This window comes from Narcine bancroftii, chromosome 5 (genome assembly GCF_036971445.1).
Source record: "Narcine bancroftii isolate sNarBan1 chromosome 5, sNarBan1.hap1, whole genome shotgun sequence".
NCBI lineage: Eukaryota > Metazoa > Chordata > Chondrichthyes > Torpediniformes > Narcinidae > Narcine > Narcine bancroftii.
Genome location: NC_091473.1, coordinates 17,379,724 through 17,397,576, shown reverse-complemented (window position 1 = coordinate 17,397,576; position 17,853 = coordinate 17,379,724). Strand labels below are relative to the sequence as shown.

Below are 17,853 nucleotides of genomic sequence, written 5' to 3'. Positions count from 1 at the left end.
GTTGGAGTGACCCTACACTCTCTCTCTCTCTGTTGTTGGAGTGACCTACTCTCTCTCTCTGTAGTTGGAGTGACCCTACACCCTCTCTCTCTGTAGTTGGAATGATCCTACACTCTCTCTCTCTCTCTGTAGTTGGAGTAACCCTACACTCTCTCTCGCTCTCTCTCTCTGTAGTTGCAATGACCCTACACTCTCTCTCACTCTCTTTCTGTAGTTGGGATAACTCTACTCTCTCTCTCTGTAGTTGGAATGACCCTACACTCTCTCTCTCTCTGTGTAGTTGGAGTGACCCTACACTCTCTCTCTGTGTAGTTGGAGTGACCCTACACTCTCTCTCTCTGTGTAGTTGGAGTGACCCTACTCTCTCTCTCTCTCTCTTTCTGTAGTTGGAGTGACCCTTCACTCTTTCTCTCTCTCTCTCTGTTGTTGGAGTGACCCTACACTCTCTCTCTCTCTCTCTCTCTCTCTCTCTCTGTTGTTGGAGTGACCCTACTCTCTCTCTCTGTAGTTGGAGTGACCCTACACTCTCTCTCTCTCTGTGTAGTTGGAGAGACCCTACTCTCTCTCTCTCTCTCTCTCTGTAGTTGGAATAACCCTACACTCTCTCTCTCTCTCTCTCTCTCTCTCTCTCTCTCTCTCTGTAGTTGGAATGACCCCACTCTCTCTCTGTAGTTGGAATGAACCTGCACTCTCTCTCTGTAGTTGGTGTGACCCTACACTCTCTCTCTCTCTCTAGTTGGAATGACCCTACACTCTCTCTCTCTTAGTTGGAGTGACCCTACTCTCTCTCTCTCTAGTTGGAGTGACCCTACACTCTCTCTCTGTAGTTGGAGTGACCTACTCTCTCTCTCTGTAGTTGGAGTGACCCTACACCCTCTCTCTCTGTAGTTGGAGTGATCCTACACTCTCTCTCTCTCTCTCTCTCTCTCTCTCCTCTCTTTCTGTAGTTGGAATAACTCTACTCTCTCTCTCTGTCGTTGGAATGACCCTACACACACCTTCTCTCTCTCTCTCTCTCTCTCTCTCTCTCTCTCTGTAGAAGTAACCCTACACACTCTCTCTCTGTAGTTGGAATAACCCTACACACTCTCTCCCTGTAGTTGGAGTGACCCTTCACTCTCTCTCTCTGTAGTTGAGGAGATGACCCTACTCTCTCTCTCTCTCTCTCTAAATTAAGAGTGAGCCTACACTCTCTCTCCCCCACACCCCCTATAATTGAGGAGTGATCCCATATTCACTCTCTGTAATTGAGGAAATGACCCTACTCTATCTCTATAGTTGAAGAGTGACCGGAAATACTCTCTCTCTGTGGTTAAGGTGATAACCCTGCACTCTCACTCACTCTCTGTAGTTGAGGAGATGACCCTACTCTCTCTCTCTCTCTAATCAATGACCCTACTCACTCTTTCTCTCTCTCTCTCTCTCTCTCTCTCTCTCTCTCTCTCTCTCTCTCTCTCTCTCCCCCCCCCCCCCCCCATATAATTGAGGAGTGATCTCACACTCACTCTCTGTAATTGAGTAAATGAGCCTACATTCTCTCTGTATGCAGGTGCCTGTCTCCACACCCTGTCCCAAGGGTTCGGGAGATGTACTTACAATCTCTCCGAAGTGGTCATCATTTTGATAATGCGATATGCTTCGGTTTCTGTGTTTCTCTGCAAGAGTGGGAGAATCATTAAGTGACACCTCCAGAGATTGTTGGCAAACAGCAAGGGTGAACAAAACATCAGCAATCTCCTCCCGACAGAGGGGGACAGTGCAGTGTCCCCTAGTACCAGGTAATGTCAAGACAGAGATGGGAGCTCCTATCTAAGGGATTGTCAGGACAGAGCTGGGATCAGAATGCCAGAACAGAGCTGAGATCACCTCTCCTTCAATACCAGGGAATGTAGGGACAGAGCTGGGATCAGACACCTCCAATATCAGGGAATGTTAGAACAGAGCTGGGACCACCACCCCCCCCACCACCCCCCGCAATCCCAGGAGACATCAGGGCAGAACTGTGTCCACCAGTACAAGGCGATGTGGGATGGAGCTGGGACTTCCAGTACCAAGGAATGTTGGGATAGAGCTGGAACCCTCAGTGCCAGGAAATATTGGACAGAGCCGGTTCTCCCAGCATCAGGGAAGGTTCTTTACCTGTGTGGTCAGGTCCTCAGACCCGGAGCTGCTTGCTGACTGCTCACTGGAGACCAACTCATCACTGTGCCGATTCTCCATCATGACCTCACAGTGAACTCTAGAGCAAAAGAGACTGAAGTCAACACTATCCCAACCTGTCCTGCCAACTCTCCCCCCACCCACTCCCCCAATTATTGAAAGCATGTGTGCACCACATTTGAGAACAGGAACCCCTCTGGGTGGTAGACTCATACCAGCTCTCGGAAGGAACACTGTCCGAGAGGATGCACAACTGAAAGTGTTCGTGACAGATCAGCTGCACAACCCCATCCCTCTTTCCCCAAATCCCTGATTTCTTTGGCATTCTGCAATACATATTAACCTAACCCTTCCCCAGTTTGTTTCTTGAGTTTCTAGTGAAGAATTCCACTCTCTTGGAAACGGCATTCTCCTGATCTCACTTCCAGTCTTATCCTCACTTACGACTCCTGATTCTGGAATCTCCACTAACCGGGAAACCCTTTCCTGTTTCCACTGTAGATTCCCTCTTTGTGGAACACCACCCTGACTGGGACGACAGCTGGCTGGAAACCAGCAACATCTGGCTCTGAGCTCCAGGTCAAATGCATGAAATGACTGACCAGTTGCCCCCAACAGATTACCCAGTGGAAGAGGAACTAAACTCACTAGGTGAAGGTATTTTCAGTCTCAGCAAGCTTCAACCAGACAGCATCAATGCCAACTTCAGATTTTGGCTAACTTCCAACCCCGAGTCTCTTTCCCCACCCCTCTGTGTACTTACCTCTAGCTCCTGCTCTCTTCCCTCTCCTGTCAGAGAGCTACCCTATCCCCCATCACTTCTCAGCTTTCTCTTCTAAGTTGTCATCTGTATCCACCTATGACCCTTCACCTGTTAGCCTGTGCTCCTCCGACTGTCTCATCCTCCCTCCTCTCCCGTCCCCCACTTATACAGATATCTACCTGATTTTCTTCATTCTTGACAAAGGGCACAGGTCTGAAGCATTGGTTAACATTTACTTTTTATGGATGCTACATGACCTGATGAGATACCCAAGTGTGTTACACTTACCTCTCTCTCTTTGTACAAGTAATGTACAAAGCCACAAATCTTCAAACACTAAACAATGTTGATCCTGTGTTTTAGTTGGGCAACAGGATAAAATCAAGAAATTCTACTCCAGTGCAAACTTACTCATATCCCTGACCTCAGTATTTGCCAACAACAGTGGCTGAGCCTCTTGGTGGAAAATTCCAAAGGTGTCAGAATATTATGGAGTAAGTTTACATAGGTTGGCCGAAGAGCCTGTACTCCCCTGTAATTTACTATGTTCTGTCTTCTATCCCAGCGAAACTGTCTATGGACAGACCAAGGTCTCAAATTCCAGTGAACCTAACCACAGTCAGCCCAAGGTCACAGATCCCAGCGAACCCGTCTATGAACAGACCAAGGTCACAGATCCCAGTGAACCTGACCATAGACAGACCAAGATCACAGATCCTAGTGAACCTGATCACAGACAAACCAAGGTCACAGATCCCAGTAAACCTGATCACAGACAGATCAAGGTCACAGATTGCAGTGAACCTAACCATGGACAGACCAAGATAACAGATCGCAGTGAACCTGACCACAGACAGACCAAGATAACAGACTATAGTGAACCAGACCATGGACAGACTAAAGTCACAGATCCTAGTGAACCGGACCACAGACAGACCAAGATCACAGATCCCAGTGAACCTGATCACAGACAGACCAATATCACACATCCCAGTGAACCTGACCACAGGCAGACAAAGATCACAGATCCCAGTGAACCGGATCACAGACAGACCAAGATCCCAAATCCCAGTGAACCAGACCATAGGGGGATGTGGTAAAAAAAGGGAGGGCGTGGCAAGATGGCATAGAAGAAAGATGTGTATTCCACCTTTCCCCAGCTGGATTACTAAATACCCTGTTTTAAAAAAGCATAAAAAAACAATATTTACAGTTGTTTAAATAACAGTGATTTATTATGGCAATTAATGTGAAAAAATCTAAACTTCAACTTCAGAAAAAATTACCATATGAAAGTGCGAAAGAACTGAGGCCTACCTGCATAGCTGAATCTACAGAATCGTCGTTGGGAGCCTCCAAGCCTCAGAGGACTCCAGCCCATTCGAGTTTGATCTCGGCGCCGATCCTGCCTCCGCAAGATGGCGCCGACACTTTGGTGAGTTCGGCCATTGCCGACCCGCATTCACGCAAAGCCGTGCGCGCGGGTGGCATGGCCGACAAGGGGACCCGTGAACCTGTGACCTTGCTGGGCGTCCGGCGGCTTTGCCTGGCTTGCGTGGGGCATCCCGGGTCCGAGAATTGCTGGACAAAATATGGGCTGTGGGGGAGCCCAAACGCCAACATCCCGAAGAGGTTGGGGTGCCGGCGTCGGGTGTCCAGACCCACAGCCGTTCAGCTAAAGGATTTACGGTGACTGAGGAAGAGGAACTTACCTTATTGGAATTTGTCCAGGAGGGGGAGCCTATAGTTAAATGAGGTAGACCTCAAAAAGTGGAGGTGGAATCTGGAATGGATTCAATGTTTACTGTTTTGGAAGAGATTGCTTGTCAAATGGACAATATGTCAAAACAAATATCAACTCAGATGAATCAAGGATTTATGGACATGAAAATAAAAATAAATACCCTGTGTGATGAAATGTCAACTATGAAACAGGAAATGACTGTAGTTAAAAGTGATATTAATAGATGTATAAAATCAGTCGATACTGTGCAAGATAATTTTAAGAAAATTGAAACAGCCTTTTCTGAGTGTCAAAATCATGTGGATCATAATAGAGAAAAAATGGAAAAAGTGGAAGGTTCTTTTGTAGATTGGGGGATTCAAAGAAGAGACTTATTGAAGAAGATTGATTCGTTGGAAAATCAAAGCTGAAGGAATAATGTGAAAATAGTTGGTCTTCCAGAAGACATTGAAGGTTCCGATCATATAAAAATTTTTAAGCATTGGATCCCAGAGGTGTTGGGTAAAGAGCTTTTTCCTGAAGGCTTGGAATTGGATCGGGCTCATAGAGCTCTGAGAAGAAAACCACTTCCAGAACAAACATCGAGGGCAGTCTTGGTTCATTGTTTAAAATACCAAGACAGGGAAATGATTCTATGAATGTGATACAGAAAGCACGGCAGAGTCAGTCTCCATTAATGGTTCAAAATAACAGAGTTTTTTTTAATGCCGATTTGAGCCGAAGTTATTAGAAGGCGACAAGAATTTAATACGGCTAAAGATGTTTTGTGGCGAAAGGGCTACAAGTTTGCTTTTCATTATCCTGCAATTTTGAAGGTTTTTTATGAAAATGTTCAATCTCAATTCTTTGAGAATGATCATGATGCTTTGGCTTTTGCTAATTTTTTGCCGGAACTGCGAAGAAATGGGCATTCTCCCCCATTGTCTCCTAAGAGGAGGGGAAATGGAAATGGGTATGCAAAGAATGGAAAGTATGGAAAGAATGGAAAGAAAGAAGAGTTGCCACAAACTCTTCTTGATGTTCAAGATCCGGAGCAGTCGTTGAGTTTGGAATCATTGGGTTGAATATATGGACTATATTTGATTGTGTTTAATTAAATAATAAATATGTATCTGGTTGGTGGGGTGGATGACACTGAAAACTTTGATAGTCATCTGCCACTAGTGGGTTGACCACACCCAGATTATTAGGGTATTACTGCCTTTGGGTGGCTTTTTTTGTGTGTTTCTGTGTTTTTTTTTGAGGGTTTTTTTTTCTTTCCCATTTTTAAAATTTTTTTTTATTTTTCACACTATGAACTACATAAACCTTTCCCTCTTGAATATACATAGTGTCATTTTCTCCCCTTTTCTCCCCTCCATTCCCTCCCTCCTTCCCACCCCCCTCCCCACCCACTAAACGTTTAACATATATGATACATTAAACCCATTAAACAATGTCATCACACAATGAAAATAAAAAGAAATTGGTGTCTTCTACTTTTACATACTGGGTCAGTTCATTTCACCTTCTTCTCCTTCTGTCATTTTAGGCGGTGGAGGTCCGCGGTAGGACTTCTCTGTTGTGTCCCATGTACAGTTCCCAAATTTGTTAGAATACTGTGATGTTATTTCTTAAATTATATGTTATTTTTTCAAATGGAATACATTTATTCATTTCTATGTACCATCGCTGTATTCTCAGGCTATCTTCTGATTTGCAGGTTGACAAAATACATTTTTTTGCTACAGCTAAGGCTATCATAATAAATCTTTTTTGTGCTCCATCCAAATTGAGGCCAAGTTCTTTACTTTTTATATTACTTAGAAGAAAGATCTCTGTATTTTTTGGTATGTTGCTTTTTGTGATTTTATTTAATACCTGATTTAGATCTTCCCAAAACTTTTCCACTTTCTCACATGCCCAAATTGCATGTACTGTTGTTCCCATTCCCTTCTTACAGCAAAAACATCTATCTGATACTGTTGGTTGGGTCCCATTTATTTAACTTTTGGGGCGTGGTGTATAGCCTGTGTAACCAATTATATTGTATCATGCGTAACCTCGTGTTTATTGTATTTCTCATAGTTACTTTTCCCATGTTTCATTCTTTAAATTTACGTTTAGATCTTGTTCCCACTTTTGTTTGGGTTTACAGATTATTTCATCGTTCTCTTTCTCTTGCAGTTTGATGTACATGTTTGTTATAAATATTTTAATTATCATTGTGTCTGTAATCACATATTCAAAACTGCTTCCTCTGGTAACCTCAGTCTGCTTCCCAATTTGTCCTTCAAGTAGGTTTTCAGTTGGTGGTATGCAAACATTGTACCATGAGTTATACCATATTTGCACTTCATTTGTTAAAAAGATAATAATTTATTTCCTGAAAAACAATTTTCTATTCCTTTGATCCCTTTTCTCTCCCATTCTCTAAAGGAAAGGTTATCTATTGTGAAGGGGATTAGTTGATTTTGCGTCAATATTAATTTTGGTAGTTGATAATTTTTTTTATTCCTTTCTACGTGAATCTTCTTCCAAATGTTGAGCAGATGGTGCAGTGCTGGTGAATTCCCATGTTGCACCAGCTTTTCATCCCACTTATATAGTATATGTTCAGGTACCTTGTCCCCTATTTTATCTAGCTCTAATCTGGTCCAATCAGGTTTTTCCCTTGTTTGATAAAAATCTGATAGGTATCTTAATTGTGCTGCTCTATAATAATTCTTAAAGTTTGGTAGCTGTAAGCCCCCTTGTTTGTACCATTCTGTTAATTTATCTAGCACTATCCTCGGTTCCTCCCCCCCCCCTCCATAAGAATTTTCTTATTATTTTCTTTAGCTCATTGAAGAATTTCTCTGTTAAGTGAATTGGTAACAATTGAAATAGGTATTGTATTCTTGAGAAGATATTAATTTTAATGCAATTTACCCTTCCTATCAGTGTTAGTGGTAAATGTTTCCAATGTTCTAAGTCATCTTGTAATTTCTTCATTAGTGGCTGATTATTTAATTTGTATAGATGGCCTAGATCGGATTGCTTGTGTTTGCCATTTAAATGGTGATTCTTTCTTAAACTTTGTGAAATCCGCATTATTCATTGGCATTGCTTCACTTTTATTTGCGTTGATCTTGTACCCCGATACTTCTCCATATTCCTTCAATTTCTTATGAAATTCTTTTATTGATAATTCTGGTTTTGTTAAGTATACTATGATGTCATCTGCAAATAGACTGATTTCATATTCCTTCTCTTTTATTTTTATCCCTCTTATTTTATTTTCTGTTCTTATCAGTTCTGCCAAGGGTTCTATAGCTAACGCAAACAGTGAGGGAGATAGTGGACATCCCTGCCTAGTTGACCTGCTTAATTTAAATTGGTTTGATATATATCCATTTACTGTCACCTTCGCCAATGGTCCCTTATATAATGCTTTAATCCATTTACTATATTTCTCTGGTAGGTTAAACCTCTGTAGTACTTTGAATAAATAATTCCATTCCACTCTGTCAAAGGCTTTCTCTGCGTCTAAGGCAACTGCCACTGTTGGCGTCTTGTTTCCTTGTACTGCATGGATTAAGTTAATGAACTTACAGATATTGTCCGTTGTTCGTCTTTTCTTAATAAATCCAGTTTGATCTAGTTTTACTATTTTTGGTACACAGTCAGTCAATCTGTTTGCTAATAGTTTAGCTATTATCTTATAATCTGTGTTGAGTAGAGATATTGGTCTATATGATGCTGGTGTTAGTGGATCTTTCCCCATCTTTGGTATTACTGTAATTATTGCTATTTTGCATGAATTTGGCATGTTTTGTGTTTCTTCAATCTGGTTCATTACTTCCAGGAGAGGAGGAATTAATAAGTCTTAAAATGTTTTATAGAATTCTATTGGGAGTCCGTCCTCTCCCGGCATTTTATTGTTCGGTAGTTTTTTTAATATATCCTTCATTTCCTCTATTTCAAATTTTATTAATTTGTTTTGCTCCACTTCTTGCAATTTCAGTAGTTCAATTTTAGCTAGAAACTCATCTATTTTGTCTTCTTTCCCTTCGTTCTCAGTTTGATATTATTGCTCGTAGAATTCCTTGAAGTTTTCATTGATCTCGGTGGGTTATATGTAATTTGTTTGTCCTTTTCCCTTGATGCCAATACTGTTATTTTAGTTTGTTCTGTTTTAAGCTCCCAAGCTAGTATTTTGTGCATTTTTTCTCCTAGCTCATAATACTTCTGTTTTGTCTTCATTATGTTCTTCTCCACCTTGTACGTTTGTAGTGTTTCATATTTTATTTTTTTGACCGCCAATTCTCTTCTTTTTGTTGTATCTTCCCTTGTTGCTAATTTTTTTCTGTACTTGCTATTTCCCTTTCCAGCTGTTCTATTTCCCGATTGTAGTCCTTCTTCATCTTAGTTACATAATTATTAACTACCCTCTGATAAACGCTTTCATTGCATCCCATAGTATAAATTTATCTTTCACTGATTCCGTATTTATTTCAAAGTACATTTTAATTTGTCGCTCAATTAATTCTCTAAAATCCTGTCTTTTAAGTAGTATCGAGTTTAATCTCCATCTATACATTCTCGGTGGGATGTCCTCCAGCTCTATTGCTAATAACAGGGGTGAGTGATCCAATAACAATCTAGCTTTATATTCCGTTTTTCTAACTCTCCCTTGGACGTGGGCTGACAACAGGAACAGGTCTATCCTTGAGTATGTTTTATGTCTACCCGAATAATATGAGTATTCCTTCTCCTTTGGGTGTTGTCTCCTCCATATATCCAAAAGTTGCATTTCCTGCATCGATTTAACCATAAATTTGGTTACTGTTCTTTCTGCCAGTCTTTTTTCCAGTTTTATCCATCTTTTAGTCCAAATTAAGGTTAAAGTCCCCTCCTATCAGTATATTCCCTGCGTATCTGCAATCTTCAAAAAGATATCTTGCATAAATTTTTGATCCTCTTCATTCGGTGCATATACATTGAGCTAATTCCAAAATTCTGAATATATCTGACACTTTATCATTACAGACCTCCCTGCTGGATCTATTATTTCCTCCTCTATTTTGATTGGTACATTTTTATTGATTAATATAGCTACTCTTCTGGTTTTTGAATTATATGATGCTGCCGTTATGAGCCCTACCCAGTCTCTCCTTAATTTCTTGTGTTCCACTTCAGTTAGATGTGTTTCCTGCACGAATGTTATATCAATTTTTTTCTTTCTTCAGTAAATTTAACAGCCTCTTCCTTTTGATTTGGTTATGTATTCTGTTAATATTTATAGTCATATAGTTCAACATGGCCATTTCATACTTTGTTTACCTCTCATTTCCGCTTCCTCATCACCACCTTTCTTCCTTATCCATTTCTGTTTTCTTTTTTTGAACGCACTGTAAGACAACACTTCTAAAACATAAAATATTTCCACTATTCCCACATCTAAAATTCCCTTAACCCCAAATGTACCCCACCCCCTCTCTGAGTTGCCCCTTGTCCCTTGTCGGGCAACCACAACTCCCCTCTCCATTTGGATTGCGAACCCGCTCGCATGCGTCAACTGATTTTGCAGTGACTGTTATTCTCTCCCACCCAACCCCCTCCAGAAAAGATTTTTATCTTCACATATAACAAAGCTCACCCTCTTAATTCCCCCCTTACTTCCTTTCTTCCCTTTTCTTCCCCTCCTTAGTTCTTACTTATACATTATTTTTCTTCTTTATATGAAGTTTGTCGTCGTTCTTTGTTCTTGTTACATTTCTTCATCTCTCCTTCTATTTTGCAGGCGTTCTGCAAATTCTTGTGCTTTCTCCGGATCCGAGAACAGTCTGCTTTGCTGCCCCAGGATAACTATTTTAAGCACCGCTGGATATCTTAACATAAATTCATAGCCTTTCTTCTATAGTATCGATTTTGCTGCGTTAAACTCCTTCCTTTTCTTCAGGAGCTCAAAACTTGTGTCTGGGTAGAAAAAAAATTTTTGACCTTTGTATTCCAGTGGGTTTTTGTCTTCTCTCATTTTTTTCATTGCCTTCTCCAATATATTTTCTCTTGATGTGTATCTCAGGAATTTTACTAAAATGGATCTTGGTTTTTGTTGTGGCTGTTATTTTGGGGGTAATGTTCTGTGTGCCCTTTCTTTTTACATTCCTTCCTGGATTTCTGGCATTCCCAGGACCTTGGGGATCCATTCTTTTATAAATTATTTCATATCTTTGCCTTCTTCATCTTCTTTAAGGCCCACTATCTTTATATTGTTTCTCCTATTATAGTTTTCCATTTTATCCATCTTCTGAGCTAACAACTCCTTAACTTTTTTATCAGTTTCTTCCAATTTTCTTTTTGTCATCCACTTCCATTTCTACAGTTGTTTCTCGTTCTTCCACCTTGTCTAATCTTTTCCATATTTCTGCTATGACCAGCTCTAATCCACTCACTTTTTCTTCTGTACTTTTCAAACTTTTTATTTCACTAAATTCTCATGTCAGCCATTCTTTTAATACTTCCATATATTCTTGAAAAAAAATGTTATCTATGTACTGTCCATTCCCTTTATCTTCTATTCCTCTGTGCAGAGCTTGATGTTCTCCTTCTTCTTCTTCTGTGTCTGCTCTAGAGTTTGTGTCTTCTACTTCTCTTCCTTGTATCTGTATCTCTTCTGACTTTCTTATTGGGCTGTTTGTCTCAGTTTGTTGGGAATTTTTTTTTTATGGTGTCTTGATGTTGGTCCTCTTCTTCTGGGCTGGTTATCTGTTGTGTCTCTGGTTTCCTTTTTTCATTCTCATCCCTCCCGTTCCCGTTATTTTCTGTATCTTCCCACTGGGAGCCCTGCTGTCAGGTCTTTCTCAGCTGTTTGTGCTGTGGAGTTTCACTCCACAGCTGGTCCCCCCTCCCGTCGGTGTTGTCTTTGTCGTGTGCATGCGTGGTTGCGCACCTCTGTTTGGCTCCGTGAGCCATCTTTGCAGTCCTGCGTTCGGTGGGTCGTGACCCTGCGGGGTTTCCACTGACCTCAGGGAGTGGGCTCCTCTTTCTACGGCGGGTTCCTGCTTCTTCGCACAGGTAAGGCCTTCACCTTTCTACTCCAGTGTCTTTCCTTCTTCTTTTCTTCCCATTGTTTTTGGATTTTCTTTCTTTGGTGCCATTTCCTCCACACCTTTATTTTTTATTTGTTGTGATTTGTGTATCTGGGGCTTTGCTTTTTCTTCACTTTTTTCCTTCTTTTCTGGAGAGGGCTGGTATTCTCCTACTGGCCACTACTCCATCAGGTGACTCCTCCTCTTTTTTTCCATTTTTTTTGAAGAATTATAGAGGGGAGCATTATTTTATAGTAGTTAAAAAGATGTCTAAATTGGATTTTGCAACTTTTAATGTTCAGGGATTAAATAATCCAATAAAGAGAAAGAGAATATTGGCTTATATTTTAAAAATGAAAATTGATATTGCTTTTTTACAAGAAACACATCTGACTGAAAAAGAACATTTGAAATTGAAAAGAGTTTGGGTTGGTCATGTTTTTTCTTCTTTTAATTCTCAGGCAAGAGGAGTAGCGATTTTGATTCATAAAAATTTACCATTTGAATTGGAATCTTCAGAGGGGTATGCTGGCAGAGTATTAAGAGTGAACTGTAAAATTTTTGCTGAATCTTGGACTTTGCTGAATCTTTGTGCCCCTAATATAGACGATGAGCAGTTTATTTCAGAAGCTTTTTTACTGTTAACTCAAGCTAATGAAAATGTCTTAGTTGGTGGTGATTTTAATTGTGTTCTGGACCCTTTATTTGACAGAAATCCAAAAAGTATAAGGAAATCAAAGATGGAAACACAAATTAATGCGTTAATGAAAGATTTAAATTTGGTGGATATTTGAAGAAAAGTTAATCCTACAGAGGAAGATTTTTCTTTTTACTCTTCACGACATGATTTGTTTTCTAGAACTGATTTATTTTTGGTATCAGCACATTTACAACTAGAGTATTATGAGCTGAATATAAAAGTAGAGTATTATCAGATAATTCATTATTACTTTTTTCTTGTGAAAGTTCGGAGGTAGTACATCCGTCGTTTAGATGGAGGTTTAATGCAATGTTATTGAAAAAAACAAAGTTTGTTACTTTTGTTAAAGAGCATATCTCTTTATTTTTGACCGAGAATGTTAATTCTGTGAAGTCATTTTGTAATATGGGACGCTTTAAAAGCTTATTTGAGGGGGAAGATTATTAGTTATTCTATGAAAGTTAAGAAACAATATATGGCAGAAAGTTTAGAGTTAGAAAATCAGATTGCTGAGTTAGAGAAAGATAAAAAAAAGCCGTATTAGCGAGGTTGAAATTATGTTATAATACTTTACAAACTTATCAGTTTGAGAGCTTAATTAATTGATCTAAACAACGTTATTATGAATTGGGGGAAAGAGCTCATAAGGTACTTGCCTGGCAATTGAAAGCTGAACAGGCATCTTAGACTATTAATGCTGTTAAGAAGAATTCAAAAGTTACTTATAAACCTCAGGAAATTAACAACCAGTTTTATTCATTTTATCTAAAATTATATACTTCTGAGGGGAAACAGGATAATGGTTCTATTGACTCTTACTTATCTAAATTAAAGATACCGGTATTAGATGGGAATGATGTTCAGGAATTGGAATCTCCAATTACAGATTTTGAAATTAAGGAAGCTATTCAGGAAATGCCTAATGGAAAGTCCCCAGGGGATGATGGATTCCCTGTGGAATTTTATAAACTTTTTTATGATGATTTCTCTAATGTTTTTGGAGAAGTGTTGAATCAAGTTACTGAAGATCAGAAGTTACCAGAATCATGTTCAAGTGCTTTAATAACTGTCATTCCAAAAAAAGATAGAGATCCATTAAAAGTGTCTTCATATAGACCTATTTCTTTATTAAATGTAGATTATCAAATTATAGCGAAAGTATTAGCTAATAGACTTGCTAAATACTTACCCAAATTGGTACATATTGATCAAACAGGTTTTATTAAGAATAGAAATGCATCAGACAATATATTTCGATTAATTACTTTGGTCAACACATATTGAAAGCAACCTAACCACCCTATGATGATTGCATTAGATGCAGAAAAAGCTTTTGATAGGGTTGACTGGGATTTTTTATTTAAAGATTTAGAGAAATTTAAATTTGGCCCTTTTTTTATTGGTTGGGTTAAGGCTTTATATACGAACCCGAATGCTATGGTGGTGACAAATGGACAGATTTCTTTACCATTTAAATTTACTCATTCAACTTGGCAGGGCTGCACATTGTCACCAGCCTTGACAGACTGATCACAGTGAACCAAACCACAGTTAGATCAAGATCACAGATCCAGTGAACCAGGCCACGGACAGACTAAGGTCACAGATCCTAGTGAACTGGACCACAGACAGACCAAGATAACAGATCCTAGCGAACTGATCACAGGCAGACAAAGATCACAGATCCAAGTGAACCTGATCACAGGCATACCAAGATCAGAGATCCAAGTGAACTGGACCACATACATACCAAATTCACAGATACCAGTGAACATGACCACAGACAGACCAAGATCACAGATCCCAGTGAACCTGATCAAAGGAAAACCTTGATCACAGATCCGAGGGAACCAGACCATTGACAGACCAAGGTCACAGATCGTAGTGAAATGGACCACAGGCAGACCAAGATCACTGATTCCAGTGAACCGGACCACAGATAGATCGAGATCACAGATCTCAGTGAACAAGACCATGGACAGACTAAGGTCACAGATCCCAGTAAATAGGACAACAGACAGACCAAGATCACTGATCCCAGTGAACCAGACCACAGATAGATCAAGATCACAGATCTCAGTGAACTATACCATGGACAGGCTAAGGTCACAGATCCTAGTGAACCATACCATGGACAGACTAAGGTCACAGATCCTAGTGAAGCGGACCACAGACAGCCAAGATCACAGATCCCAGTGAACAGGACCACAGACAGACCATGATCACAGATCCCAGTGAACCAGACCACGGACAGACTAAGGTCACAGATCCTAGTGAACCTGATCACAGACAGTCCAATTTTACAGATCCCAGTGAAACTGATCACAGGCAGGCCAAGATCACAAATCCAAGTGAACCTGATCATTGTTAGGTCAAGATCACAGATCCAAGTGAACCTGATCACAGTTAGGTCAAGATCACAGATCTAAGTGAACTGGACCATAGAAAGACCAAAGTCACAGATTCCAGTAAACTTGACCACAGACAGACCAAGGTCACAGATCACAGTGAACCAGACCACGAACAGATAAAGATCACATAGCCCAGTGAACCAGACCACAGATAGAGCAAGATCACAGATCTGATGGAACCAGACCATTGACAGACCAAGGTCACAGATCCTAGTGAAATGGACCACAGCCAGACCAAGATCCCAGATCCCAGTGAACTGGACCACAGACAGACCAAGATCACTGATCCCAGTGAACCGGACCACAGATAGACCAAGTTCACAGACCTCAGTGAACCAGACCATGGACAGGCTAAGGTCACAGATCCTAGTGAACCATACCATGGACAGACTAAGGTCACAGATCCTAGTGAAGCGGACCACAGACAGCCAAGATCACAGATCCCAGTGAACAGGACCACAGACAGACCATGATCACAGATCCCAGTGAACCAGACCACGGACAGACTAAGGTCACAGATCCTAGTGAACCTGATCACAGACAGTCCAATTTTACAGATCCCAGTGAAACTGATCACAGGCAGGCCAAGATCACAAATCCAAGTGAACCTGATCATTGTTAGGTCAAGAACACAGATCCAAGTGAACCTGATCACAGTTAGGTCAAGATCACAGATCTAAGTGAACTGGACCATAGAAAGACCAAAGTCACAGATTCCAGTAAACTTGACCACAGACAGACCAAGGTCACAGATCACAGTGAACCAGACCACGAACAGATAAAGATCACATAGCCCAGTGAACCAGACCACAGATAGAGCAAGATCACAGATCTGATGGAACCAGACCATTGACAGACCAAGGTCACAGATCCTAGTGAAATGGACCCCAGCCAGACCAAGATCCCAGATCCCAGTGAACTGGACCACAGACAGACCAAGATCACTGATCCCAGTGAACTGGACCACAGACAGACCAAGATCACTGATCCCAGTGAACCGGACCACAGATAGACCAAGTTCACAGACCTCAGTGAACCAGACCATGGACAGGCTAAGGTCACAGATCCTAGTGAACCAGACCACAGACAGACAAAGATCACAGATCCCAGTGTACCGGACCACAGACAGACCAAGATCACAGATCCTAGTGAACCAGATCACAGACAGACCAATATACAGATCCCAGTAAACTTGATCACAGACAGACCAAGATCACAGATCCAAGTAAACCTGATAACAGGTAGGCCAAGATCACAGATCAAGTGAACTGGACCACAGACAGGTCAAATTCACAGATTCCAGTGAACCAGACCAAAGACAGACCAAGGTCACAGATCCCAGGGAACCTGATCACAGACAGACAAAGGTCACAGATCACAGTGAACCTGACCATGGACAGATAAAGATCACAGATCCCAGTGAACAAGACCAAGGTCACAGATCCCAGTGAACCTGATCACAGACAGACAAAGGTCACAGATCACAGTGAACCTGACCATGGACAGATAAAGATCACAGACCCCAGTGAACAAGACCAAGGTCACAGAACCCAGTGAACCAGACCATGGACAGATTAAAGTCACATATCCTACTGAACCGGATCACAGACAGACAAAATCCCAGATCGCAGTGAACCTGACCATGGACAGACCAAAATAACAGGTCGCAGTGAACAAGACCAAGGACACAGATCCCAGTGAACAAGACCATGGACAAACTAAAGTCACAGATCCTAGTGAACCGGACCACAGACAGACAAAATCCCAGATCCTAGTGAACCTGACCATGGACAGACCAAGATCCCACATCGCAGTGAACCGGACAACAGATAAAACAAGATAACAGACTGCAGTGAACCAGACCATGGACAGACTAAAGTCACAGATTCTAGTGAACCGGACCACAGACAGATCAAGATCACAAATCCCTGTGAACCTGACCACAGGCAGACCAAGATCACTGCTCCCAGTGAACTGGACCACAGATAGATCAAGATCACAGATCTCAATGAACCATACCATGGACAGACTAAGGTCACAGATCCTAGTGAACCTCACCACAGACAGACCAAGGTCACAGATCCCAGTGAACCTGATCACAGACAGACAAAGGTCACAGATCACAGTGAACCTGACCACGGACAGATAAAGATCACAGATCCCAGTGAACAAGACCGAGGTCACAGATCCCAGTGAACCAGACCATGGACGGATTAAAGTCACATATCCTACTGAACCGGACCACAGACAGACAAAATCCCAGATCACAGTGAACCTGACCATGGACAGACCAAGATAACAGGTCGCAGTGAACAAGACCAAGGTCACAGATCCCAGTGAACAAGACCATGACAAACTAAAGTCACAGATCCTAGTGAACCGGACCACAGACAGACAAAATCCCAGATCCTAGTGAACCTGACCATGGACAGACCAAGATCCCACATTGCAGTGAACCAGACCACAGATAGAACAAGATAACAGACTGCAGTGAACCAGACCATGGACAGACTAAAGTCACAGATCCTAGTGAACCGGACCACAGACAGATCAAGATCACAAATCCCTGTGAACCTGACCACAGGCAGACCAAGATCACTGCTCCCAGTGAACTGGACCACAGATAGATCAAGATCACAGATCTCAGTGAACCATATCATGGACAGACTAAGGTCACAGATCCTAGTGAACCGGACCACAGACAGACCAAGATCAAAGATCCCAACAAACTTGATCACAGAAACACCAAGATCACAGATCAAAGTGAACAAGACCAAGGACAGATAAAGATCACAGATCCCAGTGAACAAGACCGAGGTCACAGATCCCAGTGAACCAGACCATGGACGGATTAAAGTCACATATCCTACTGAACCGGACCACAGACAGACAAAATCCCAGATCACAGTGAACCTGACCATGGACAGACCAAGATAACAGGTCGCAGTGAACAAGACCAAGGTCACAGATCCCAGTGAACAAGACCATGACAAACTAAAGTCACAGATCCTAGTGAACCGGAC

At 41.4% G+C, this 17,853-nt stretch overlaps 1 protein-coding gene across 1 annotated transcript in view; it reads right to left on the bottom strand.

Annotated features, from left to right (window-relative positions):
- The window catches only part of LOC138765278 (uncharacterized), a 131,997-nt gene that overhangs the window by 89,287 nt on the left and 24,857 nt on the right, over positions 1-17,853 (bottom strand). Inside the window, exons 4-5 of the mRNA XM_069942328.1 lie at positions 2,140-2,239; positions 1,597-1,655 (exon numbers count right to left, since the gene is read on the bottom strand). Coding sequence (XP_069798429.1) covers positions 1,597-1,655; positions 2,140-2,239 — 159 coding nt within the window. The remainder of the gene's footprint in view (positions 1-1,596; positions 1,656-2,139; positions 2,240-17,853) is intronic.